The sequence below is a fragment of the Lathyrus oleraceus genome, chromosome 2, assembly GCF_024323335.1.
Source record: "Lathyrus oleraceus cultivar Zhongwan6 chromosome 2, CAAS_Psat_ZW6_1.0, whole genome shotgun sequence".
In the NCBI taxonomy this organism is placed as follows: Eukaryota; Viridiplantae; Streptophyta; class Magnoliopsida; order Fabales; family Fabaceae; genus Lathyrus; species Lathyrus oleraceus.
Window position 1 is genome coordinate 165,034,793 of NC_066580.1, and position 11,306 is coordinate 165,046,098.

Genomic DNA, 11,306 nt, shown 5'->3' on the forward strand with positions numbered 1-11,306 from the left:
TTCAACTTATCACCACAACACAACTTAAAAGTTAGATTAGTAACAATACACAATTGTTAGACAGTAACGACACGACAACTGGCCGGACAGACCGACCTGCTCTGATACCACTAATGTAACACCCTTCTAAAATTCCCCAAATATTTAATTAGAATAACAATATATCAATCAGAGTAATACGCAATTAAGGGTGTCACACAATCATTTCACGCCATTCATCATAATAACTGTCATGCTCTTTTATTATATCAAAACATAAAGCATTGCAAAATACGCAGCGGATAGAGATCAAATCGATCATTCAACACATGTAACACATTACATGTAAAATTATGCAACAAGGTAAAACATCCCGTCCCGATGTTACATCTATCAGAGCATGACCCACTAAGGAGACTACACTAGACTCCAAGCACTAGCTTCTACTCAATCACTGCTCGTTACCTGAAAAATAGTTGTAAGGGTGAGTTCCTCAATCGATATAAAAAGCATTATAAAATATCATGTCATGTTAAGTAATTTGACACATTAATCACCCTAATCACATCACACATTCAGTAACGGCACATCAACTCAACGTCATACTCAATATCAACACAAGCACCACTGCTCAATTAAGTTAAATACTCATACAACAAACCAACAAAATGCAACTCTAAGGAGACTCGACTCGTCATGCATGTGGTACCATTTGGAGTAAAACTCCCAACTTAAAATTTGCCAATTTAACGAGGCATCAAGGCTTAAGCCTTCAACTTTCAACTTTTGCCAATCCAGGCCAACGTGGTGTGAGCAAAGCTCCGACTTAATGCATATGAATTCCGACAACATGATAACAATAGCAACACAACAATGTCTTCAACATAATCAACTTATAATCAACTTTGACATACACGACTTTAAATTCCGACAACAGGATAATAATAGCAACACAACAATGTTTTCAACATAATCAACTTATAATCAACTTTGACATAAACTAAGTACTATATAATTCCATTCCAAAACGTACACAAGATTCAATTATCAATTTTTTCTCTTTTCCACAGTGTTAACCGGTTAACGCCTGGGTTAACCGGTTAACGCAGACAGAACACGCTTTCTGGCAAAACTCAACAGTGTTAACCGGTTAACGCCCTGGGTTAACCGGTTAACGCAGGCAGAACAACAATATTTCCACAACTCACAACAGTGTTAACCGGTTAACGCCCTGGGTTAACCGGTTAACGCAAGACAGAAAGCTGTTCCTGCGCTAACACGAAGCAGAATGCAGAATTCTCCGCATTTTCCGCCGTTGGAGGACTTCCGGACCTCCGATTCCAATTCCGTAAAAAGCGATACGCTCGGGGAATCACGACTCACACAATTACCGATTCAATCACAGCTTAAACACAGTTTATTCATCACAAATTTTCAGCACTCATCATCCCAATTAGGGTCAATTCAACGGTTTATCACTACCCATTACATGTTAATCTATAATACCCATTAAACGACGATAAACCCCCCTTACCTGAATTAATCCGGCGAATCTTTAAGCTTCAAGCTTTTCTCTTCTCCAACCTTCTTCCTATTGCTCTGCTCTTTTCCCTTTTCCTCTTTTCAGCCGTTTCTCTGCTTTTCACGTAAAACCCTCTTTACCAAAAAATGGAACTCTTTTTCCTTATTTCCAACTTATATATTTTCCAATAATTATTATTCCAATAATAATAATAATAATAGTCCAATAATTCCAATTATTTTAATTAAATTAATAAATATAATATTAACTTAAATTAAATAATTATCTTATTTTTATCGGGGTGTTACAGCGAACCTTGCGAATCCAGCAAACTGATTTTTGGGTCAAAAGTGTTGTTTTGGAGGCCAGCTGGTTTTGCCATTTTGGTGTCTGCCTTGGGATAGCTTTTCTTCTTTGGATGGAAATGATCAATTAAGGAAATGTCAACTCTTTTTAGAGAGAAAAATTCATTCATTCATTATCATTCACACATTGAGATTTTTGTAAGAGAGAAAAACAAAGTTTTTCTTCTTTAACTTTCTGCTTTTGAACAATGATGATGAGGAGCTAAACTCCCTTTTGTCAAGATTGGAGGTAGTAGCTATTCTCATATGTTTATGTATTCCATTTGATTTATATATATTTCAAAGATTGTTGATGTATTGAATACTGTTTTTGCCCTAAGTTGAAAACCAGATTTGAGTAGTTGTCGAGAGAGATTATTTGAGTCTTGACATAAAACAGATTTTCAAGTAGTGAATAAGTTGTAGAGATAGATTTATTCATTACTCTTCTTTGGTATTAAACATTAAAGATTGCTATATTGATAGTCAGGTGGAGAGATCGTCTAAGGATCAATATAGTGATTATCACAATATCATTTAGACATAAATGACTTTGAGAGGATACTTGAACATCATCAATAATCTTAAATCTATATAGTTATCATAAGGAAGCATAAACATTTGAAATAGTGAACTCCAATCTTGCCAAGCTTTTATATTAGATTAAAACTATTTTACTGTTTTTTAGTGACATTTACTCACAAGATAACTTTCCAACCAACACAACCTTGTTACTTTTTAAACTTACAACATTTGGATTATAGAACGGCGGTAATATCAACCAATCTCTGTGGATACGATATAAAAATATTTGCCGAAGATATACTTTTCAACAAATTGGCGCCGTTGCCGGGGATTGGTGTCGATATTACAAGCATTGCAATAATTCTCTGTTTTAAGTTGTGTTACATTTATTACTATCCCTCTTTTGTTTCACTTGGTTTGTTAGTTTTGTAGATTCTAGTGTATGCGAGGAAAAGTAACCGAAGAGCCACTTCAATTCGATCCTGAAATTGAAAGAACACTTCGGAAGCTCAATAGCAAAACTCGAAGAAGAAGGAAACTAGCCGAAGAGAGGAACCGGAGAGAAGAAGCATCTACTTCCGCACTTGTTCCGATCGAAGAAGTGGTTGTAGAAGCTTGCGAAGGAAACATGGCGGATGATAATCGTACCGAAATGTCCGCTAATAGTCCAAGAAGGAATGCTCAATTTGCCCGTGGAGGAAGAAATACGGAGATGAAGACCGGAATCCTCCAACTTCTCTATGCAAATCCATTCACCGGAATGGATCATGAAGATCCGTATACCCATCTCATCAAATTCTATGAGATTGCGGGTTCTACAGGGATAGATGAGGCGGGTGAAGAAGCATTATTCAAGAGGATGTTCCCACACTCCTTAGTGGGAAAGGCAAAAGAGTGGTACCTTGATCAAGCAGCAAGAGTGATGACGGATTGGAATTTGTTAGAAGAAAAGTTCTTAGAAAGATATTTCCCTCAATCCCGATTTATGGTAGCCAAAACGGCTATTGCGGTATTCACTCAAGGAAGCAACGAATCTTTAAATGAGGCTTGGGAAAGGTTCAAGTCAATGTTGAGAAAATGCAAGGGTCATGGTTTTGATGAGCTCACTCAAATCCATATTTTTCTTAATGGGCTCCAATCAACTCACAGAACACTTTTGGATGCTATCGCGGGTGGCTCTCTTATGTCAAAGACTGCAGAAGAAGCTAACGTCATTATTGACCGGATGACACTCAATGATCGTCAAAGTCAACATGACCGTAGTCCTTCACAACGTAAACTGGGAGTTGTTGAGTTAAATACCAATGACGCCATTCTTGCTCAAAACAAGCTACTCTCTCAACAAGTGGAGTTGCTTACTCAGCAAATGGCCAAGCTTCCACAGCAAATGAAGGAGATTCAAAGTTCTCAAGTTCGACATCAAGTAGCATGTTGCGAGTTATGTCAAGGAGATCATCCTACTGGTTTTTGCCCTCCGCTAGAAAAAGTGAGCTATGTGAACAATCAAAATCAAGGCTATCAAAGGAACAATCAAGGTTACCAACCATCAAGGTTCAACAATCAAAATTTTCAGCAGCAGAGTCCTTACCAACATCCAAATTCTCAAGGACAACAGACGCAAGGAGGAAGTTCCAAGTTAGAGGATACTCTTCAACAATTCATGCAAGCTTCCATGGCAAATCAGAAGAGTAACGAAGCAGCAATTAAAAATCTGGAAGCTCAAGTAGGCCAACTTGCGAAACAATTGGCGGAACAAACTGCGGGATCCTCTTTCTCCACTAACACTCAAACCAATCCAAAGGAGCATTGTAAAGCAATATTTACTAGAAGTGGTAGAGAGTTGACAGGTGAAAAAAGTGAGGAAATTATAGTAGAGAATGATATGGATGCTGTACTGGAAAAGGAGAAAGTGGCAGAAACTGTTCAGTTTGCACCGCGATCTCCCTTCGCGCCGCGAAGACAGCAGAACCAACAATTGATGGAGGAACAGCAGTGTGAAGCGGAAATGAATAAGGAAATCGAACCAAGGAAGAAGAAAAAAGGAGACAAAGGAGTGAATGTCATTCCAGTTCAACATCTACCATATCCGCACGCACCGTCAAAGAAGGATAATGCTAGACACTATGCACGGTTCATGGACATCTTCAAACAACTCCAAATCAACATTCCATTTGCTGATGCATTAGAACAAATGCCCCGGTATGCTAAGTTTATGAAGGAAATTCTTACAAAGAAAAGGAGACACGTGGAAGACGAAACCATATTGCTTGATGCACGGTGTAGTGCCATCATCCAAAAGACTCTCCCAAGGAAGGAGTCCGATCCGGGCCGAGTTGTCCTACCGGTAACCATTGGAAGCACATACATTGGAAATGGTTTGATTGACTTGGGTTCTAGTATAAATTTAATCCCCCTCTCCATTGTTAAAAGATTGGGGAATGTTGAGATTAAATCGACGAGAATGACTCTACAACTAGCCGACAAGTCTACCACCTCACCATACGGAATTGCTAAAGACATGTTAGTGAAAGTGGACAAATTCTTGTTTCCGGTGGACTTCGTAATAGTAGAGATGGATGAACACCGTGATGTGCCCCTAATTCTTGGAAGACCTTTTATGAAAACAGCCCGGATGATGATTGACATAGATGATGGACTAATGAAGGTGAGAGTGCAAGACGAAGAGGTGACCTTTAATCTTTTTGAAGCTATGAAGCATCCAAATGACAAGCATGATTCTTTCCGAAATGATGCAATCGAAGAGAAATACCATGATGGAAAAGTCTGTCACAAGGAGTTTCATGTCGGACAAATGGTATTGCATTTCAAATCAAGGTTGAAGTTATTCCCTGGTAAGTTGAAGTCAAAATGGTCAGGACCGTTCGTTGTCAAAAAGGTGCGCAATTATTGGAGCCATTGTGATCGAGGATCCAAAGTCACAAGAGAGTTAGGCTGTAAATGGTCAGAGACTCAAAGTCTACCATAGTGGCGACGTAAATCGTGATGTGGGTATCGTGTCTCTATTTAAACGGGGCTAATCAGTGGACCGTCGAGCTCTAAACAACGTTAAACAAAGCGCTTGTTGGGAGGCAACCCAACATTGTAAGTCTGCATTTTAATTTTTTTTCTGCTGTGTGAGTTTCTGCTGTGTTAAATTTTGAAAAAAATTGGGTTCTGTTTTTTACCGTTCGCCCCGCGAACTGAATTCACAGCTTCAGTTCGCCCCGCGAACAGTGAATGGCAGAACTAATTTTTTTTTAAATTTCCTTCAGTTCGCCCCGCGAACTGAAAAAAAAAAACTTTTGTTTTATGTCATTTTCGTTTCATTCCTATTTTCACAAACTTAGGAGATTCTTTCAACAACCTCGTTGCTCCACTTCCAAACCTCCAAATTTTAAAACTTCTCCTCTCCATTCCATTCCTAGGAGGATTTTGTTGATTATGCTAAGTGGCCTGAGGGCAGGCCAATTTTTTTTGGGGGGTGCAGGAGGTGGTGTAACCCATGGCGATGAGTTGAAGGAAGATTGAGGAGTTTGTTGAATTTTAGAGTTTGTCTTGATAATTGCATGAATACTATTTGAGATTTAAGTGTGTTTTTAATCAAATTGGTTTACCAACATTTCTGTTAAATTGTTCTTACTCTTAAGTCAAGCTTAAAGCAACCGAGAAATGATCGCAAAGAAAGAAGCATAGGACACTTCGAATGGTGATGATAAGAAGTAGTGTCGGTATTTCAAGGTACACTTTATCGCTTTCTAGACTTAACATGAGTAGTTTGAGGGTATGTGCAAATTTCATATCATAAACTCATTGAAATTTATGTCATTTTTTAATCAAAATAGGACTTAACCATTTGTGAGGAAGCTTTCCATTGTACACTAAAAAGCGGGAAACCAAGCATTATTTTAACTCATTCTTATCATGCTAAATCATGCATCAATCTATTTTTGTGTGAAAATTTTGAAAATGATAGAGGCATTGTTTGTGAGAGAAACCACTTGACCAAAAAACCTGAATCAACTAACCTTGTGAGGAATAATCCTTAGTTAAACCCCTTTGAGCTTATTTTAGGATTCATTTTATTAATCATTGAAAAATCAATTGAAAATTGTGGAATAAATGAATCCTAATTTCTTTCGTGTCAATTGAAACATCAAATCGAGTTGTTGCAAATTTTGCCTTGTGCTTATTTCTAAGTAGGGAGCATTATTTAATAAATTTGGTTTTGAAACCTAAGTTGGGGAGAGTAAAATGAGAAGTGATTAGAAACTTGGAAAAGTGAGTTTCTTATGAAAGGGTGAAAATTTGAAAAGAAACAAGAAAAAGAAATCACCCTTGAAACCATAGAGCAAAGAAAAAAAAAAGAATAAAAAAAAAAAGCAAAGAAAATGCTCATGGTTGTGTGGATTTGAAAAGAAAAAGAAAAAGAAAAAGATAGGGATCAAAGAAAGGGAAATTGTGTAGAGTTAAATGTTTGAGAATGCTCCCTTAGGATAAGCAATTTGGTTGAATTCTCTTAATCATATCCTTTCTTGTAACCTAAGCCACATTACAACCTTGAAAGACCTCTTGATTCTCATTTTTCACATGATTTGGTACTTGTTGTGATAACCGCATGATTTGAGTTATTGTTGATTTAATTGCTTGGATGAGTGAAAGTAACCCTTCATGTTATTCATCATTAGTATGATGTGTGTGTAAGTTTGATTCAATTTTGACATATATGGCTTTGAATTCCTTGGAATGATTTTTGCACTTTACCATTTCCCTTATTCATGTTTTGTCTAGAATTGAGAAAATGCCAAACGCTTTTGAACCATTTGAATGTCCTTGGTAAATCCTTGTTTCAATCTTTTGTGTCATTGCTTTGGTTGTAAGGGTGGAAACAATTGTTTAGGGACAAACAAAATGCTAAGTTGGGGAGAGTTGTTAGGGACCAATTGGTACTACTTTTTATATCATTTTATTGGTCCCTTTTACCAAGTTTTGATGTAATTACACACTTTTAAACGACGATAAACCCCCCTTACCTGAATTAATCCGGCGAATCTTTAAGCTTCAAGCTTTTCTCTTCTCCAACCTTTTTCCTATTGCTCTGCTCTTTGCCCTTTTCCTCTTTTCAGCCGTTTCTCTGCTTTTCACGTAAAACCCTCTTTACCAAAAAATGGAACTCTTTTTCCTTATTTCCAACTTATATATTTTCCAATAATTATTATTCCAATAATAATAATAATAATAGTCCAATAATTCCAATTATTTTAATTAAATTAATAAATATAATATTAACTTAAATTAAATAATTATCTTATTTTTATCGGGGTGTTACAGCGAACCTTGCGAATCCAGCAAACTGATTTTTGGGTCAAAAGTGTTGTTTTGGAGGCCAGCTGGTTTTGCCATTTTGGTGTCTGCCTTGGGATAGCTTTTCTTCTTTGGATGGAAATGATCAATTAAGGAAATGTCAACTCTTTTTAGAGAGAAAAATTCATTCATTCATTATCATTCACACATTGAGATTTTTGTAAGAGAGAAAAACAGAGTTTTTCTTCTTTAACTTTCTGCTTTTGAACAATGATGATGAGGAGCTAAACTCCCTTTTGTCAAGATTGGAGGTAGTAGCTATTCTCATATGTTTATGTATTCCATTTGATTTATATATATTTCAAAGATTGTTGATGTATTGAATACTGTTTTTGCCCTAAGTTGAAAACCAGATTTGAGTAGTTGTCGAGAGAGATTATTTGAGTCTTGACATAAAACAGATTTTCAAGTAGTGAATAAGTTGTAGAGATAGATTTATTCATTACTCTTCTTTGGTATTAAACATTAAAGATTGCTATATTGATAGTCAGGTGGAGAGATCGTCTAAGGATCAATATAGTGATTATCACAATATCATTTAGACATAAATGACTTTGAGAGGATACTTGAACATCATCAATAATCTTAAATCTATATAGTTATCATAAGGAAGCATAAACATTTGAAATAGTGAACTCCAATCTTGCCAAGCTTTTATATTAGATTAAAACTATTTTACTGTTTTTTAGTGACATTTACTCACAAGATAACTTTCCAATCAAAACAACCTTGTTACTTTTTAAACTTACAACATTTGGATTATAGAACGGCGGTAATATCAACCAATCTCTGTGGATACGATATAAAAATATTTGCCGAAGATATACTTTTCAACAACCTTTCCATAATTTGTCCAAAACTAGTAATGTGATGTGAATGGTTGCATGGACATGCATTAGGCCCAAAATTATGATTGCATTGATTCCAAATTCATGCACAAACTATGCTGAGATCATATCATGAACCCATGTAATGGTAATTGGGAAATGAATTCAAAAGTTTCCAAAATAATCCATGAAAAGTATTCATGCGCAAGTCCCTCAATTCTTGTACAAATGAAGTCATCTTGGATGATTTGGAAAGGTGAAATCAAGGGGAAAAACTTTAATGTTGAACACTTTTCCATTTGAAGCTTGGATCATGATGAATTTTGAGGTGTGATAAAATAAAGTATGATAAAATAAAATGTGCTTGGTGATCTCTCCCAATGTAAACCCAATGGATGAGGGGTAAGGAGGATGCCAAGGTGTGATCCCAAAGCCAATGTAAATGATGAGCTAGCATGAGGAATCTTAGGGTCAAAATTGGGGACTTACATAAGGTACCAGCCAACCTTCTAAGATATTATTATCTTTTTTTGATTCCCCATGTGGGTACTCTTGTCTTTAAATAAAGCAATTAATATCATGATCCCATGGTTTGTCATCAATGACCTCTTCTGCAGCGAAAACATGAGCAGGTCTGTCAAGCCGAATAACATTTATTATGGGCACATCATTCCACCGATTCAAAATAGTCATGGAGGATAAATTTTCCAGAGCATCGACTATCTGATTCTCCTTACGAGGTATATGATGAAATTCAATTTGGTTGAAGAAAGTTGACAATCTTCTCTCATAATCTTTATAAGGAATCAAACCAGGCTGACGGGTTTCCCACTCTCCTTTGATCTGATTAATCACCAAAGCTGAATCTCCATATACATCCATAATTTTTGATTCTCAAGTCGATAGCCTCTTCAAGACCCATCATGCATGCTTCATACTCTTCCACGTTGTTCGTACAAGTGAATGTTAATCTTGTAGTAAATGGCATATGATAACCTTGAGGAGTGACAATGAATGCCCCAATTCCATTTCCAAAAGCATTAACATCTCCATCAAATATCAAGCCCCTACGGGATTCTGGATATGGCCCTTCACTTGGCGACGGTTCATCATAATCTTTCGCTTTTAAGTACATTACATCCGTAGGGAAGTCAAATTGAATGGATTGATAGTCGTCCATTGGCTGGTGAGCTAAATGGTCATCCAAGATACTTCCTTTTATTCCCTTTTTGGTATGGTACTCAATATCGTATTCTGACAACAACATCTGCCAACGAGAAATTCTTTCAGTTAAAGCAGGCTTTTTAAATATGTACTTGATTGGATCCATTTTGGAGATCAACCAAGTAGTATGATTGAGCATATATTGGCAGAGACGACGGGCAACCCAAGCTAAAACATAAGTATTTTCGAGCATAGAGTATCGAGACTCATAATCTGTGAATTTCTTACCCGAATAGTAAATGGCATCCTCCTTTCTTCCAGTTTCACATTGTTGACTGAGAACACAACCCATGGAATCTTCTAGTATCGTCAAATACATAACCAAATGTATTCCTTGCATTGGAGGAATCAGAATAGGAGTCTCCAACAGGTACTCTTTGATACTATCAAAAGCTTTATGGCAATCTTCAGCCCACACACAACCTTGATCTTTGCGAAGAAGCTTGAAAATTGGCCCAAAAGTAACAGTCATGTGAGATATAAATTGGGAGATGTAATTTAAATGTCCGAGGAATCCTCTGAATTGTTTCTCTGTTTTAGGTGCGGGTATTTCTTGAATGACTCTGATTTTATCAAGGTCCACCTCAATACCTTGCTGACTGACAATGAAGCCTAAGAGCTTTCCTGAACGGACACCAAAAGTACATTTGTTGAGATTTAGGTGGAGTTTGTACTCCCTCATACGTTGAAACAACTTTAATAAATACTCAACATCCTCTTCTTCAGTCTTGGACTTAACAATCATGTCATCCACATAGACCTCAATTTGGTTGTGCATCATGTCATGAAAGAGCGTTGTCATCGATCGTTCATAGGTTGCACCAACATTCTTCAAACCGAAAGGCCTCACTCTATAGCAAAATATTCCCCAAGGTGTAATAAATGATGTTTACTCCCAATCTTCGGGCGCCATTCTGATCTGATTGTAGCTAGAGAATCCATCCATGAAAGGAAAGACCTTGAATTTGGCAGTGCTTTCTACCAACATCTCAATATGAGGCAAAGGGAAATCATCCTTTGGACTGGCCTTGTTCAGATCTCTATAGTTGACACACATTCGAACTTTACCATCTTTCTTTGGGACAGGCACTACGTTGGCCAACCATTGAGGATACTCAAATGTAACAAGAAAACCGACATCAATCTGCTTCTGAACCTCTCCTTTGATCTTGAGAGCCATGTTTGGGTGTGTTCTTCTTAATTTTTGTTTGACTGGTGGATATTCTGATTTCAACGGTAAATGATGCCCCACAATATCAGTATCAAGACCTGGCATGTCCTGATAAGACCAAGCAAACACATCTGTATATTTTCTGAGAAGATCTACCATTCTCTCCTTGACATTCAGGACAAGCGATGCCCCAATCTTGACCTCCTTTCTCTCTTCTTCGAAACCCAAGTTAATCACTTCTATTGGCTCTTTGTGAGGCTGAATGGCCTTTTCTTCTTGCTCAAGTAGCTGAGAGATCTCATATGGAATCTCTTCATCACTTTCTTCTTCGGCCTCAAATACGGGGAAATCAA

General features: G+C 37.0%; 1 protein-coding gene across 1 annotated transcript; it reads right to left on the bottom strand.

Annotated features, from left to right (window-relative positions):
• Positions 1-9,405: 9,405 nt before the first annotated feature.
• Positions 9,406-10,254, bottom strand: LOC127122427 (uncharacterized). The gene is made up of 2 exons (XM_051052767.1): positions 9,946-10,254; positions 9,406-9,825 (listed from the first exon to the last, which is right to left on the bottom strand). The coding sequence occupies exons 1-2, from the start codon at positions 10,252-10,254 to the stop codon at positions 9,406-9,408; spliced, it is 729 nt and encodes a 242-aa protein (XP_050908724.1).
• Between the last annotated feature and the right edge of the window lie 1,052 nt (positions 10,255-11,306).